The sequence below is a fragment of the Gymnoscopelus braueri genome (genome assembly GCF_963280865.1).
Source record: "Gymnoscopelus braueri genome assembly, chromosome: 9".
In the NCBI taxonomy this organism is placed as follows: Eukaryota; Metazoa; Chordata; class Actinopteri; order Myctophiformes; family Myctophidae; genus Gymnoscopelus; species Gymnoscopelus braueri.
Window position 1 is genome coordinate 13658928 of NC_137610.1, and position 17809 is coordinate 13676736.

Consider the following 17809-nt stretch of genomic DNA (forward strand, 5'->3'; position numbering starts at 1 on the left):
TGTGCAGAGTAGCCTTCCATTAATGACAGCCCCACCTGCCCACCATGTGTGACTCCTCAATCATTCAGCCAGGGCATCTTAATATTATACTGCCACAAGGCTGAATGACAAAGCACCAAGAGGCAGGAGGTCAACTCATATGGCAGTAAATGGACCACAAAGGCATTGTTTTATTTTATGACAGTTGGTTGAAACAGTATGTGGTGTACATCCAGCAGGTGAATGGAATTTATACCATGCTGTACTGTAGTTTGGGTGTGTTTTACATTGCACTCATTAGTACATGCTTTATCATTTATGCTGGTGCGCATGCTAGTATTTGAAATGTCTCTGGCTCGTAGATCAATAAAGTCCTACGATCTTGTAAAATAGTTTATTTTTATTTTTACCCGAAGCACTTCCATCTCCACAACTACCCTCTGCTAATTCTACCAAGGTCAAGATAAACAACTGTGCTCTCTTTCTTTGATTAGGGTAATGCAGACATTAAAAGCCCAGAAATTCAATTAGATTGGCGGCTTTTGCCACAGAGGAAAGAGGGAAAGGACAGAACGCAAGGAGACGCTATCGCTTCGGTCGGGCGTACTAAGTGTAACAAAGAGATGGAGCTGGGGATCTGAGAATCGGCAAAAGGGCATCAGGACGATAAGGATCAAAGGAAATTCTTTAGAGGAAATGTAATCGCTGGCAGACACAAGGATGCATTCATGCAGATCCAGTTGTGCCTTGCAGAAGCAAGCTGCTCCAAAAAATACCAGTAAAGCTGCACGAAAATAAGGTCAAGCCCAGCGCAACATCCTTTATTGGGAAGTAACGTTGCAGCAGTCGAACACTAGTTGGCTAATACAATGTTAAGTCAGGCGAGGAGAACAGAAGAGCGACAAAGCTATGAGTATGAGAGTTCATCACGTCCTGCAGCATGCACCTCATTAAGACTTTTCAATCGAGTCGAGATGGATAAAAGATAGAAAATGCTGACTTACTGTTTCAGGCACACGCATCCACAAAGTGATGAATTCCCCCTGAGAAATTAGATTTGCAAAGAGACTTGGCGCCATGAGATTTATTTTTTCGGCTTCTCACTCTAAACTGTGGACCTGTATTATGATTCAGGGGACCCGGTCCCATTTAAAGCACAGGCAAACTGTAGAATGAATGACAAAATCGCCCTCCACAGAACAAAAGGACTCTTCAGGTTCATGGATCAATAATACTGGTCCTTGCCTTGACTCTGAAATAAGCCTCTGAAAGGAAGGAACTAGATTTTTTCCCCCTCTTGTATGTTCTATTTGTCCTTAAGTCAGACAAATGCAATTCAATCACTCCTGACAAAATAATTAAATCTGCCGTTGCACCAGTTTAGGGCTTGGGAACATGACTTTTTTCTTCTTTTTCTTTTTCCTGAACATCATTCTGGTTTGGAATTCTGCTCTTACTTGCTGTGGTGAAGATATAGACTTCCTTTACATCTACAGTACATGTACTGTAGTGTACACTATTTTAAGTTATATTTTCTTTTAACCATGATACCATTACCTTCTGTTGCAGCCCCGTGTTCCAAGCACCTTACTATTCCAGCTACTAGCTAGTTTGGTACAGTTTACATCTTGACACATTTGAAAATCAGCATGAAACAGCATGAAAATCTTCTATATAATTTTGTAAATGCTTTCTCAGTTCATTTAACTTAGGATGTAAACAGTAGGTGAATATATAGATCAATCCTGTGCTAAGGATAGATGGTAGATGCCAATAAGGGGATGCCAAGGTTAGAGTTATTTTAGTCACTCTGGTCAGGGCCCTGAGACAGGTAACATGGAGCACAATGCTGCTGGATGCTCTACCCTAGTAAAAGAATAGAAAGTCAGATTTGTTTAGCCTGATTTGTAAGGCCATTAACAATTTGAGTTTTCTTATATTTTTCTTTTTGGGGGGGGGGGTTAACATTTTCTAAAAAATATCATTTTGGAATTATTACGAAAAATCTTGCAACTGGAAAATACATTTCTTAATCTTTGTTTTGCCTCTTCTGTTACACCAGTAGTCCCCATAGAAGAACTCTTTTACACGTGCAGTTTTTGCGGCTGATGGAACCTCATGCTCTCCCCAGCTGGCTGGGTTCATCTCTCCCCATGCTTCTTTAATGCAACAATTAGGCAGTCAGCAGGGGAGACTCACACACACACACACACACACACACACACAAGGCTAGCCAACACACATGTACTGTATGGTACACAAAACCACACGGACAAACACACACTTATAGACATACATACATGCACACGACCACATCTTGTGATGGACATAAAATGCATACACACAACTGCATGCGCAGCGCAGCGCGCGCGTGCGTGCACACACACACACACACACACACACACACACACACACACACACACACACACACACACACACACACACACACACACACACACACACATTAGCTAATGTGTATTAACCCATTCAATCCGGGAACGCATCTGTGTCATTTTGGATTTTTAGCTATAACCATTATTTTATACTTTGGCTATTCAAAAAAAGCAGATCTATAAGCTGAGCTTGTAGATCTGCTATTTTTTTTTTAAATTGTGAAAAATTGTGCAAATCTTTGAATAATATACATTTTTAAGCGAACATTTGTAACTCAAATCTTTGCTTCTGGGGGTCCCTGGAACAAAATATTTTGAGAGGGGGTCCGTGGCCAAATACATTTTTGGGAGATTCTTGACATGAAAACGTTTGAGAACCACTGATATACAGCAACATACGTTTTTTCAGAAAACTGTAAGACCGTTCCCGGTCTTAATGGGTTACGGTTTACAGTAAGTCGGTGTTGTATACTTTTGACTCTGTTTTGACTTTGAGAATCGGAAAGAATAATTAATGGGCCGGTGAGTCGTAGTGACTGAAATCATTTTATCCAGAGCCTGCAGTTCATTTGAGATCATTTCTTTCAGATCAGTGTCTTAAAGGGCAAGACCGCTTTGGTAGAGGTTTGGGTTGTGTAGTTACCTTGCCATGATGTAACTCCAAAGGTGGACAAGAAATAAAAAATAATTTCTCCATTGATTAGAAATTGCTAATTCAAAATATGTTCCTCATTGACTTACATTGTACAGTGAAACAGCTCTCAAAGTCACTCTTTTAGCCCGTAAACAAACACAAACAAAGCTGATTCAGACAATGTAGAACATCCCCAAACCCAGTACTGTTTTCTTTTTTTTATAAAAATGTCAACTTCCAGTTGATTTTACTATTTGAAGATCCGGATCTGTGGATCCAGTCCGGGTTTTCTTCCTAATAAAAATGGTGAAATCAACAGGAAGTAAAAAAATAAAACAGTACTGGGTTTGGTGATGTTCTATATTGTCTGAAACAACTTTGTATACGTTCGTTTACATGCTAAAAGACTGAGAGGTGTTTCACTGTATAATGTAAGTGAGGAGCATATTTAGAATTATATAAATAATTATAATTATATAATATATATTATATTATATAAATATTATATATATATATTATATATAATATTTATATTATATAAATATGCTAATCTAATCAGTGCATTTACCTGGAAAGAGGGTAGTGGACAGGAAGAACCCCAAAATGTGTGTCTTTTCCACGTTAATAAGTGGCTGGATATTTTACTGCCTCAGTCCTTTCATGCTGTGTATATACACTACCTATCAATCCACTACCAATGGTATTCAAAGCCAATTTGGCATACACTGCATTGCTGTAGATTTTAAAATTGTACTGGTCCCAATACTGATTCTTTTTTTGTTGTTTTTTGCATAGTGTAATCAATCAAGACAAAATGTACCTTCTATTTAGTATATGACCAGTGATGAAGCATTCTGCTCTGTAATTGAATTAGTGTTGTACATTGACATCAGAGAATTTGACTCAAAACAAACATTTATGAGGCACGTTCTTGATATGAGTGTATTGTACTGTAGATTGTTGCAAAGCACAGGGGCATTCTAGCATTGCACATCTATAGCATTGCACAGGTCAGCTGGAGTAGACAGAGGCCAATACAAGTTGTTTTCTTTTACTTTGCGTTGTACTGCACCTCAGTCCATGTGCAGCATGTGCTTTGCTGATGGTCAGACAAGCTACCTGCTGAGAAGTATGAACTCTTTCTAAGATTTATGGCCTCATGATGAGAATTTGCATAATGTTAGATCATTAAAAAGCAATTACCCGTGTGTATGCATGCACGGACGTGCGTGCACATGCAGGTAGGTGTGAGTGTTACATTTTCCTGACTCTTGTGAGCAAACAGATTTCCCATCCTTATACTAAGTCATGTTTGTGTTAATTCTGAGACAGGTCCATATGCTGTAACATGTAATACAAATAAAGTCATTGGTAAGTGTGTATGTATGTGCACGTGGTGGTGAGGAGTTGTCAGGTACTGTAGGTGTGAGTGTTACGTTTCCCTGATTCTTGAGCAAACAGATTTCCCTTCCTTATATTAAGTCCTGTTTGTGGTAATTCTGAGATTTAGAGGTCCATATGCTGTAACATGTAGGACAAGTAAAGTCATTGGTTTTAGGAAACTGCTACTGTATGCACTGTTTATTCAATTACTGTAATACTCCACAGCAAGAGAATATCAGAAGGTTCAAAACAACAAGCAGTGCCTTTCCCTGTGTTAGCTATATATCACATATGCCGCAATATTGGTCCATTGCCCAGAGGCCGAATTGCTCATTGACTTCAGTGTTATAACTTTATTATATAAGGACAACTTAAGGTAATTGAAATGATTAAGTTGACAGACAGGAAATGCTATTTACAAAAGCATAATTTATGAGAGCCTTTATTTGAATCTGCTCATTGACTTTTCAAATGACAGTTCTTTTGAACTATACTCTGCTTGTGGCAAACAAGCACAAAGCCCACAGCTCTCTCTTCACTTGTGCCTCACTGTTTTGCGCATGAGCTGTTGCATTTCATCCATGGGTGTCCTGAATTTCACATTGTATGCCCAAGGCGCCATGGGAAAAAGGATTTGTCCTCAGGACATGTAATTGTAGCCACCAAACTGCTAAAAAGTTAGTCAGTGAAGCACAATGTGTTTTTTCCAGCTGAATTCCTAGATTCTAGGTTCATGCGCTCAGTGTAGCGCATACTGTATCTCCGCAAGTCTATGACATCAGTCATCTATGACATACTATATCTATGACGTATGACTCTATATTTGGGCAAGGTTTCAGACCGGTCTAACCGCCATTGACTTCCATTATTAAATTCAATATTTAAAATATAAAATACTGTATATGTGAAAAATAAATGCATGTACCGTAGGTACTTCCTTGGCCCACTGACAGCATGTTCAAGACATTTGGTGCGGATCAGTCCAAAAACAGACACGGGGTGAAAACATTATCCCCTCCTTGCCTTTGACCTGGTGGAGATAATAAGCTTCCTAAAGTGTTCCTTATACTGCAATTGTCAACTGCACTTTCGCTAGAATAAACAAAACTGATTGTGGTTTGCTGCATATCAGTCTGGTATAGACCATCTACCATTCTCCTACAGTAACATTTAGAATATAAAACAAAATTACTCTCATAAATCAATACGTTTTTGGTTATTGTCTCCGCCGAAGGTGGAGAATATGTTTTCGCTTTGTGTGAGCAAACATTGTTAGCCAAGCTAACATTGGGCAAGCTCCACGTGACACGTGTCAATTTGTTGACACCAATGCCTCTGATTGGCTAGAGGGACGCGTGACGAAATACAATTCTATAAATAGGTGTGTCACTTCAAAAAGCCCTTACTTTTTGAAGTGAGGTAAAACAGGATCAATCTGCCTTCAGTAAGTCCAAGTCACCCGTCTGTGCGTGTCAATATGTTGACAATATGTTGACATCAATGTCTCTGATTGGCTAGAGGGACGCATGACGAAATACAATCCTATAATAAAAAGGTGTGTCACTTCAAAAAGCCGTTTACGTTTTTGAAGCGAGGTAAGACAGGATCAATCAGTCTTGATTGGAACAGTATCTTCTAGTCCAAATCACCCGTCCGTGCGTGTGTGTGTCCCTTTGAGAACACCTGACATTGGTCAAGCAAAGGCGCAGAAGGCCAAAGCTAAGAAAGCATACTCATCTACAACAGTAACACAGAAGAGGACTAGAGTTGAATTGATCCCACAACAAGACCGAAATCTTAATACGTATTAATATATACATTTTTGTAAGAAATACATAAATAAATAATTCTTTCATCCTATCTTTTTTTAAACATTTTTTTAAACATATTTTTAAACATTAGAAGACAAAATATGATTTTTAAATCATTTTTTTTTTTATAAATATTTCTTTAACATACACCTTTTTATTTAACTACAGTATATATCTTTTACTCTACTGTATCTCATTAGTTATTGCTATGATAATATAATTGCTATAGTCTGCTGGCGGAGACTTGTGCTCCGAGGAGCACATTTTCTAGTTTCTTATCTTTCTACTGTATGTAATATGTATCTGTTTGTATTTATGTTTTTGTTTCTGTTTAATAGACAGTACATTGGAAAGAGACACGCAGGAGTGGGTAGAAATAGGGGATGAGGACATGCAGCACTTAAGCCAGAATCCAATGCAGGATGTTGCAAATGATGTTGTTTGCATGGTACAGTAAGTGGCTGAGCCACCAGGACACTGCAGAAGTCTTTGACTTTGTCATGATGCGTAAACCCTATGGCCATCATATAAACATGCATCAATCCACTGGTTGACCACGCCCTGCCACATCGACCGCTGCTGCCCCGTGACACGTTCTGCTTCATCCTAATTAGAATTAATAATTGAAAATAGGAAATCGATGAGTGCAAATTAAGTGCGGTACCAGTCGGTTTTATTGGGTTGACATTGTCTCTCGTGCAGCTGTCGTTGGCCATGACTGACCTACTCTTGTGTGCAACATCTGTGACGCAGCGTGATCGGTTTGCAGAGTTATTTATGTGCCTTACTACAGTAGGTGGGGGAGCGCTCTGTAAATATGCTTGCACCTCTGCTCTGGCTGCTTGCTCCGTGCTGTTTTGTGGTGAGCCAGCAGAGGGTTTGTTTTTACAGGACAGGGCGAAGGGTGAATTATTAATTGGTGGGCGCACTGGACTGTGTAACAATTTGCTGATCCACACGCTTTCATGAGCCGCGTCAAGTTCTGTTGAACAAGCTGCTGGTTTACTGCATTGAGGCAGAGCTTTCTCTCGCCCTGTGCATGCATTGCTGCTCAGTTCAAGCAGCTTTATTAGAAAGAGCCCCTGTCCTGCTTAGCACCTTCACTCTTCCATGCTTGTCCAAGGATACAGTGTGTGAGGTGACCTGCCCCGCTGTCGGCCTCAGTGAACCTCCAGGCCTTTAACTCTGTTAGAGCCGTGCTGCAGCCGAGCCCGCTGGCAGCTGCAGGGCTTCTATTGATCCGGGTTCACGTCCCTTACAGAGCTTGGACAAATGAGCAGATCTTCCTCAGGATAAACACCCTGGGCAGACTTTCTAATCAGTAACGTATAGCCAAAATAATTTAGTTATTGACTCATTAGTTGCTTGGTACTAAATAGATAAGAGTCACATCTTGTTATCCAGTTGCGGTTCGGTAGTAGAGGGGTGCGCATCGTGCATAATAAAACCGGAGACAGCTGGGAGCGTCTCCATCGAGGAACTAAGCAGTGAACTCTCTTCCGTTGAGACTGTTCCTCTGTGTGCTGTACCTTGGACTCGGGCCCGCACTGCTCGTGTACCCCAGGGAAAGGTGAACGTACTACAGGGCACGGCTAAGATGAATTAGGCCGGGACAAACGACACGCCCCGGAGCGGAAGCTGCAGCACACGCACAGTGCTCTGTTATTCCAATTCAGCAGAATTCCCCACCCCATGACTATTGGCTGTTTCTTCTGTAGATTTAGAAATACATTTGTCATGCTCTGTGGGAATGTATCTAAAATGTTGTGCTTGTCATCTGCGGGTGTTGTGAGCACTCATAAATAACAGTGTGATAAGTGTCAGCAGGATCAGGTGGGAACAGTGGGCTCGTCTTGTAGCGTATTGGCAGCTTTTACAGCAGTAGGTTTGACAAAGCCCAGAGACATTTATCACTCAATGCAAATTTAGCGCCTTGCGCAAATCATCGCTTTCCCACTAGACCCTCATACCAGTCCTTTCTGCTTTTCACACTATTAGTCTATGACACAGAGTCAGGGAGCTATGATGAATAGCTTAATGTAGAGTCAGCCTTCCACTGAATAACTCATATAACAAATAGCTCCTATAGACAGAGGTGCAGGATATATCACATACTCTCAGGCTAAAAGACTGAATTGTTTCATTGTTCCTTTAAATGATCACTTAATCATTTGAAATCTCCAAAGAACTTACCTCCTCTCCTGCCATTTTTGGGCGGTGAAACCGCCCCTATAAGTGAGGTTTGGATATTTGTACAACAAATCCTGCGCTGTGATTGGCCAAAAATGTACCCCGCCTAACCCTGCACCGTGATTGGCCAATCACAGTCTAATCAGGACTGTGATTGGCCAGTGTCACATGACACATGTGCATAGCCCTGTATAAGAAACCATAACTTTAAAAAAACCATAAATTTGTTTTTTTTAAGTTATGGTTTCTTCCATCATAAAGAGTGTTTCAATAAATGTATTTATTTTTTGTACATGATTGGTTGACTCCATTCAGTATTGTGATTAGCTAGCAAGACACCGCCCACTTCACACAGGGTGTGATTTTGAAATGCTTCCTGTCTTCACACACTTCCATAATTGACATTTCAAATAGGCCTATGCCTGGACAAAAGGAACAAAGTTGGTGGCGAGAACATGAATCAGAGAATGGAATCTCAGAGTTTCGCTGTCTGGTGAGACAGTGTAATACAGACTGGCATAGACAATGAGACATACTGTTTTGCTGTATGTAGCACCAACAAACTCTGCCAAGTGTTTGCAACCCTGCAGCTATTAGGAGGGCATTTATGCCTGTCCAGCCATGATTATAATCGGAGCATGAGTTTGCCCCATGCCCAGTCCAGTAAATGAAGTGGAAAACCGTTAGGCATCCTGGCATAGTAAGGTGCTAGGATGCAATTTCTGATGAGTGTCTTTCAAAGACCGAGTCCTGCCTTTATGCAAGAGATTGACTTGAGTCGCACTTGTTTTGGCCGTTGCCTTGAGAGGCTTACAGGACAAACATTCTCTGCTGAAGAGGCCAAGTTCAGGAGAACTTCTTGAATAGAGTCCACCACTGAAAGTCGTTTGGCTTTAATCCCATTGCGGGTGCTCCTGTTCATGCAGACTTTTGAGCACACTTCAAAGCTCAGCAGCACTTGTGATGACTCTCTGGCAGTCCATTTTCTGGACTTCACCTGCTCAAATTAGCTATGTGCCGATACCGCGCAACATGATCTGCTTTGTTCCAGCTGAGGGATTGTACAGGGCTCCTTGGGATTGTCACTGTCCCAGTATGTGAGGTTATCCACATTCCCACAGCGAGGCATTATGAGCTCTGAGAGCTGGGTGCTGTGCATGTCTTCTGTTAAACTCACCCACCAGAGCCAGACCAGTTAATAGGGGTGGGGTTTCAGGTTCTCTAGTCCCAGGCTTGTGTTGGATTCAGCACCCACGCACTAAAGCCCACGAGGAGTTCCTCATTCCCCAGGCACTATTTAGCCTCTCTCTCTCTCTCTCTCTCTCTCTCTCTCTCTCTCTCTCTCTCTCTCTCTCTCTCTGTCTGTCTCTCGCTCGCGCTTTCTGTCTCTCTCTCTCTCTCTCTCTGTCTGTCTCCCCCTCTCTGGCAGATGCTGTCTTGATATTACTGAAACCCAAAGTGATATAAAAGTTTTTTTTCTCCCCTTGTCTACTCTCTCTCTCTCTCACTTGCGCGCGCCCGCCCGCACACACACACACACACACACACACACACACACACACACACACACACACACACACACACACACACACACACACACACACACACACACACACACACACACACACACACACACACACACACACACACACACACACTCTGCCTGCAGCAGAATGTGAACTCTGACTCCTTAATCACAGTTAAATGCTGTCAGAGCTGTGGAGTGAGAGGCTACTGTGTAGAGTTTGAGAACCTCTGTGTGGGAGAGAGACGGCAAGATAATGAGCTTTGCTCCGAATGTGCTGAGGCACCTAACAGCGAGCCAAAGAAGGTTTAAGACTTTAAATAGACACATTTGTCGAGCTGCTGAGAACCAAAAACGTCTGCAAATCAAGCCCTGCCTAGATTTTATGTAGTGAATTTTTTTTCTGTTGTGCCATCCTGGGTGTTTTTCACCCAGTGCAAAAAAAAGAAAAACTGAATTTGGAGTTTTACTGACATCACAATTTGAGTTGTGTGCCTGAAAACCTTTCACTGCACGGGCACAGTGCAGTGCGGTGCAGGCAAAGGTTTTTTTGCGAGTTGAACCCAGGGGTTGTGTCTGTGTAGGTGCAGCGGGTGTTGTCTGTTAAGACAGAGATTGTATTGTGCCGAGGGAGTATTGATGTGCAGACTGGGTGCTGATGAGAGGCTGATAGACTGCTAAACCAAGCTGCAACCAAGCTCCTCATCCATTACCAGGGCCCCTCGGCCACCCACACACTCCAGATTTAATGTAGCAGGGTCGTTTACGTGGCAGTAGCTCAACCTTTGGGGAACTCATCCATGCCAGTCTCAAGGCCCGGAGCAGATTAGATCAAATCAATAGCCACCCCCTGCGAGGCCCTGTAACATGGTCTCTGGTCCAAGCTGAGAGGCAATAGTTCTAGGACCCCCCTCAGGGCAGAGCTGTCTGAATCAAGCAAGGGGCTGATCTTCCCCCTGCTGTGTACCTGGCAAAAACAGCATTCAGTGACGACCATGAAACAGCTTTCATTAAGCTCCCATTCCGGTTGATCACTGCTCTGGCAAGGAGAAAAGCATACAGGGAGGGGGCCTAGTGTCTTTACATTTATAACCCTGTCTGCTATGATGGGAGAATCAATAATGGAATATTCACTGTCCCGGTAGCTGTGCCAGCCAGGATGTCAAGCTGGGCTTTTATATGAGGCAATATTGTTGCTGCTGATCCAGGGACATGAGGCTGTATCAATCACTTGAATCACCACCAGATCTCCCAAACCACAATTACCCTGCTCAGAATGAAGAGAGCACATCCAGAGACTGATGGTTACCATATGACTAAGCAATATATCTAACCTTCAGCTTACTTGGTTATGGCTTATTGAGTTTTGCTAAACAGACTCAATCCCTAGTGGCCTGTAAGAAATGCTTGGTCAGAACGAGCATAATATATACACTGTCTTTACACCAGTCTCCAGGCGACTGCACAGTATTGACGTAGCATCTCAATGAGCTATATACCTTAACACGCATAAGGCAATTAAGTTATATTACTTTACCAATCTTCTTGAGTGCCAATTCCAGGATTCAATTTGGCAGTCTAATCCTGCTGTTTAATATCTCCATCGAGATATATTTGACTAAGGTTTCTGTACTTACACAGTTATCTCAGGACATCAACATTGTTCCCATCAAGGATTATTCAGTTATAATAATGCCCTCAAAACTATTACTGTAAGTTCAACATGGTGAATGTACTGTAGATTTAGAAAAGTACAGAAAATCAGTATTCACTGAGAGGGAGTTGGCAGCATTGTCGTTATCATGAGTGGCTTTCAGATGCATCTGCAACTCAAGTACCAAATTCAAATATGAGGTCAGCTCATTAGTTATTTTGTAACCTGTGGTTTTACTCTACGTTTAATGGTTCTTCATGAGTCCCTCGAGTCAGTTGGAAGTTTGCTGATTTGGGTTCCAGGTTTTGCAGATTAAAATGGGGATTTTATTTGCACTTTTACCCAATTTTTTTTAATGGAAACATGGAAACATTACAAAGTTACATTCACTCAATACAGTCTTCCGAAACTAGTAAGCAGTACCAATAGCAAAGCTAAAAGTCAGGATAGGATAACACTAGCTTTCAGGTTACCGTTTTAATTAACGTTTTTTAGCACTGGTGATCTGGTCATCTTCGAAGCAATATGATATGAGCTGCAATCAATATTGGCTGACCTAGATATCTGTTCAATATCATTCACTTATTTTCTTCTTCTTCTTACCCTGGAGTGTCGCCGTAAAAGGTTTTTATTGTACCTTTTTGCCAATTATAGACAGGTAAAATAACACCTGAAGGTCACATGTGGTGACTACTGTATGGATACCGGGAATGATAAACATGAAAAATAATAAGACAAACAATGTGAAATACAGGACAGGAGAACCTTAGACATGTCTGATAAAGTGGAGGACTGAGATTTCTGAGGTGACAAAATATTATTTTTGTCATCCATTTCTTTAGTGCCAATCAAAGGAGAAAAGATGCCACTATTACATTCGCTGATCACTGTGTTTCTGTGTTCTTCTGCTCAGGTCTTTTACATTTGGTTTTGGTTCTGTTCAGGTAATCTTTGTTCTCTGCAGTTCATTTCATCCCATTATGTTCCTACTGATGCCACTTCTCTCTGTGTCCGCAGGCTGCGAGAGTGACTTCTGGGGACCTCATTGCAGTAACCGTTGCCAGTGCCAAAATGGGGCTAAGTGTAACCCCATCACAGGTGCCTGTGTTTGCACCGATGGCTACCAAGGCTGGCGCTGTGAAGAACCCTGTGAGCATGGGTACTATGGCAAGGCATGCCAGCTACCCTGCCAGTGCCTCAATGGCGCCACCTGCCACCATGAGACAGGCGAGTGCATCTGTGCACCGGGCTACACAGGAGCTTTGTGAGTATCAGCAACAGGCTATATGAGGATGGGTCGCGGGGGTATTAGATTTGGACCTGAACAAGCAAACAGTTAAAGGAGTCATATTTTACATGTCTTCACAGATTTTATTTTGGAACAATATGACTTGTTTTCTTTTTCTTCTTCTTCAGTTTTTCCCCCAGTTTTTTAAGCATTTTTTGTATCTAGAGCATTCTGTTACCTGAATAAAAATGTCAACATTATTTGACTACTATAAGCATTATATCGTTTTTACATTTGTGTTTTTTTTATAAAGCAACAATGCTGTGGAACAAATTGACAATAGGGCAACTGAAAATCCTCAAAACTGCACTTGCTACTTAAATAATTGTCTTCACATTTTTATATTTCATTTCTGTAATGTTTAGCAGTTTATGTTCACAAATATAATGAACCAGAAGCCTGGTGACTGATTTAAATTAAACAGTTGTTCAACTGTACAGTCATTTAATTAGTATCTTATTCCAATATTAGCGGCTTTTAGGGACTGTTTGTTTTTATTTCTAAATTTTGGCTCTTAGTTTAGCCTAGTTGGGTCTATTAATTGTTTTGTTGCCTATGCTGTTTTTATACCTTGCTTTTAATTGTAGCACTCTGAGATTCGTAAGAATGTAAAGTGCGTTATAAATGGAATGGGGGCACGGTGGCACAGTCGGTAGTGCTGTCGCCTCACAGCTAGAAGGTCCTGGGTTCGATTCCCACAGGGGACGCTGTGGGCGCTGGGGGCGTGTTCTCTCCTCCGCGTCATCAGTGCCCATACCCTAGGTGGGGTTGGCGAAAGGGCCTTTCTGTGTGGAGTTTGCATGTTCTCCCCGTGTCTCCTAGGGTAGGTACCCTCACAAAAACATGCAGTAATCCTGGTCACTATACTGCCTCCCCCTGGCCAGCCGGGGCGCCTGATGGAGGGGAAGGGAACTGGTTGGAATAACGTGTTCCTTCCACGCGCTACGTCCAACCAGGGAAACTCTCCCCTGTCAGGTGACAAGAAGGTCAGTTGGCTCTCATGCATTGAAGGAGGCATGAGCTCGGCCCTGGCCTCCCTAGGTTGGCAGAGGGAAGGTAGTGCCCAGGATTACATAGACAATTGGCACTGGGTGTAAAAAATAGGGTTACAAAATCGTGGGATAAAAATTTAAGAAATAATAAAAAGGAAAAAAAATAAAAATAAATGGAATGTATTATTATTATTACTGTGCCTTTTCTAATTACAAGTGGGGCTAGTGCTGATGTGATTTCGTTTTCGTTTTTTTCCCTTGACCCCCCCCCCCCCCCCACCCCGAGTGACTGTACGACCCCCCCCAACCACCATAAACCATATTTTTTATATTCCATTATGTGCCCTCTTTCTTGGGGCTTCAAAAACAGCCCAAACGAAAGAAAGATTTACAGAGTCGGGCGTGAGGTTTTTTCTCTCTGTCTGTCTGTCTGTCTGTCTGTCTGTCTGTCTGTCTGTCTGTCAGCTATACAAGCGTCGCCATGTGACACGTTGTTAGCTTGTAGATCTGTTCTTTTTGCACACGCACGCATCCAAACAAACGGAGGAGTTGGTCCCTAAATAGTTAGACAAGACATCGGTCAAATAAAGTTAGTAAAAACTATTATGAACTTGACCGGACAGAGAAAATTACAGTTTACACCCGGCAACAACATTTTTCTTTCACTTGAAGTGATAATCTGACGCCGTGAGAAATACAATGTGTGGGACGTAAACTGAAGTGGGAGATACCAAATCGAGTCACCAAAATCGGGTAAACTTGATATAGGGGAGTAAAACAAAAAGTATGAAAAACAAAAAAGAATCTACATTTTTTAAATTAAAAATTCAACAAATTAAAGTTGTATGGGGGTCATAATAAAATAAAATAAAAACATGCCCCCCCCAGTGCACAAAAGAATGTTTGATGGACCCCCGTGCCGTTCTGGACCATACCATCCTTCATTAAAAAACGCTCAGTCCCTTACCCTTAAAAGACCATCCATATCTGCCTCCACACAACACTTCTTCCCCAGATCGTTATATGTTTTACGATTTTTGTTGTGCAGCTCAGGAAAAGGAATTCAACACATTCAACTAAGACAAAGTTCAAACCATTTAAAGGGGCATGAGACCCTGGCCTAGGCTGATTTTGTACCCAAATCATGTTAAAGGCTACAGCAGATTAATAACAGGTGCAGCTAATAAAATGTATAATGGGTGTGTTAGATTTAGGTGTGTCCTCCAGAGCGATGTGAGTGTATGTGCAAGTGTAAACAGTAGTCAACAGTATTGTCAATGCACATTGACACACCTAAATCTAACACACCCATTATTAATTTGATTAGCTGAAGCTGTGTTGCTTACATCACAAGCCGAATCAAACTTCCATACTGGCGTCCTCCACTCGCGGCTTAGCCCCGCCTCCGAGCGAGGAGGCGAGGAGGAGGAGGAGGATGGAGGAGTCGATCAGGTTCACTTTAAGGATTTTTAGCGCTACTTGCTCAGTTAGTTAGTTTACGGCAATTAGTCAGCGTTTATCTACAGTACCCCAATGTAAGATTGTTGTTGTGGTGACATGACGATGATTCGGTGGGGCCGTCGCCCAAGGCAAGTGTTAGAGGAAACACTGAGCAAATTGTTCATCGAACGCACACTTCTCTGCAATTGAAACTTATGAACGATTATATGGTGATGAGTTAAGTCTATTGTGGATTCACTAGATGTGTCATATAGTCAGTGCATTGTGGACACACTGTATAGTGATTATGTCTGAGTAGTCTCTTCTGTTGGCAGCTGTGGAGAGCGGTGTCCCTCAGGCAGCCATGGGCTCCAGTGTGAGCAGCGATGCCCATGCCAGAATGGAGGAACATGCCACCACATCACCGGAGAGTGTTCCTGCCCTGCTGGATGGACGGTAAGCCACTATGGGAGGGAGAGATGAGAAGGAAAGAAAGAAGGACATACTGTACTGTAAGGGTGGTACTTCTCATTACCACCATCTTAACCCATTAAGACCGGGATTTTAACCACTTTAACCATTATCTTATACTTTGGCTATTAAAAAATAGCAGATATACAAGCTCATAGCACTGCATTTTTTTGGGGAAAATCATTTGTGAATGAATCATTTGTGCAAAATCTTTGAATATATATATTTTTAAAGTGAACATTTGTAACTCAAATCTTTGCTTCCGGGGATTCTACAAATGTCTTCTAAATCCTAAAAAATATATATTTGGCTGCGGACCCCCATCTCAAAATATGTTGTTCCAGGGACCCCCCAGAAGCAAAGATTTGAGTTGAAAATGTTCGCTTGAAAAATATATATTCAAAGATTTGCACCCATTTTCAAGATTTTTCAAAAATAGCAGCTCTACAATAGTGCTGCACTCGGTGCCGCGCCATGAACTTGTAGATCTACTATTTTTGAATAGCCACAGTATAAAAAGAATGGTTAAAGTGGTTACACAGTTCCCGGTTTGAATGGGTTAAAAAGGAAGTCTCAATTAATAATTTGCTTGTTGAGGAGCCGAGAAGAGAGGAGAGAGGAGCCTCCCCGAGGAGCTTGGAGCGAGAATGCAACAAGTGGATCCTTTGCTGAAATGTTTTGTCTGAACTATAGACTGTAAAAAGAAATATGGACGAAGGGAGCCGTGACGTCACCCATTGATTTCTTCAATTGAATGGCATGAAACGTCTTCTGCAACCAGCAGGAGGGGAAATAGTGACACCCTCTAGGTCAATGTTAATGAGAACTACAGCATTTTAATGACTTCCTTATTGGCTTCATATCCAGTGATGGAAACTTGCCTTCTGGTCTGAACAAGTGATGAATGAATTGAAATCTGTTTAGTCATTGGATACTGCAGCTCGCTGTCTACTCAGGCTATGGGATCTGAACGCTATGCTCACTGGGAGATGGGAACAAAAAGGCAAGGTACTTACGGACTGCGAAAGGGTAGTCTAGAGCCAACAAAACGTTTTTTATGTTTTGATTTTGATTGTGTCTACGTGTTTATTTTAAAAGTGGATTGATGAATGGCCAGGACTTGGAGTAATGCTTTACACAATTTAGCTGAGAGTTATTCCCCCACCTGTCCCCTGATCTAATGAACTCCTGAGGTACTTTTCACAAGAAATGTGGCGCTGATTGGTCCAGCAGTTTGCGAGATTTAGTACACAGACAGACACAGACACACAGACATACACAAACCGACCATCGTATACACGGCTAGACTCTTGCAGAGCCATGGCGTAAAAATGATATCACAGGGCAATGCAATGCCCAATACTACATCACATTATCTGAGCAAAACAAACTGTGAAGACAACAAAACGATACAGGACAAGACCAAGGCCAGTGACTGGTGATCCAGCTGTGTAACACCTCATAAGTAATTGACGTTGCTTCGAAATGACGCTTCACTGAGCAAGAATGTCTCATTTGGCAAATCGATTCCTCCGTCCTCACATCTCGTCCTCGCATCTCATCCTCGCATCTCAACCTCGCATCGAGATGCGAGTGAGGGATACGAGGATGGAAAAATTAGTATTGATAAGAACCCAGGGACTAGATGAAGGAAGGAATGATTGGGGAAAGGAAGTGTGTTGAGTAGATTGCTACATTGTTCTTATATTTATTCATTTGGGTATGGCAGGGTATTAGTAACATAATGTCCTTAATCCCAGTGTCCCATTTTGTTTTTATCAAGACGACAACAACACCTACACAGAATACAACAACAGAGAAAGAAGGAAAAAAAGAGAAAGAAAGAAAATGTAATCAAGAAAAGAAAAGGAGTGTTACTTGTATCTGGCCGCTATACAGCCTTCAAATCTAGTTTAAAGTGGTCTCCATGTTACGTTTGTGACACCCACCATCCACCATCCATCCACCCTCCACCCACAAGGCCATTTTATTATAGGATATTTTTTGAAAAACATACTGTAATGACCCAAGGACAAATACATCCAATAT

General features: G+C 41.8%; 1 protein-coding gene across 1 annotated transcript in view; it reads left to right on the forward strand.

The window, feature by feature from the left end:
• Positions 1-17809, forward strand: part of megf11 (multiple EGF-like-domains 11) — a gene marked incomplete at both ends in the record, with an annotated part of 98404 nt that overhangs the window by 17156 nt on the left and 63439 nt on the right. The window contains 2 exons of the mRNA XM_080438330.1: positions 12587-12833; positions 15625-15745. Of these exons, the coding sequence (XP_080294456.1) occupies positions 12587-12833; positions 15625-15745 (368 nt within the window). The remainder of the gene's footprint in view (positions 1-12586; positions 12834-15624; positions 15746-17809) is intronic.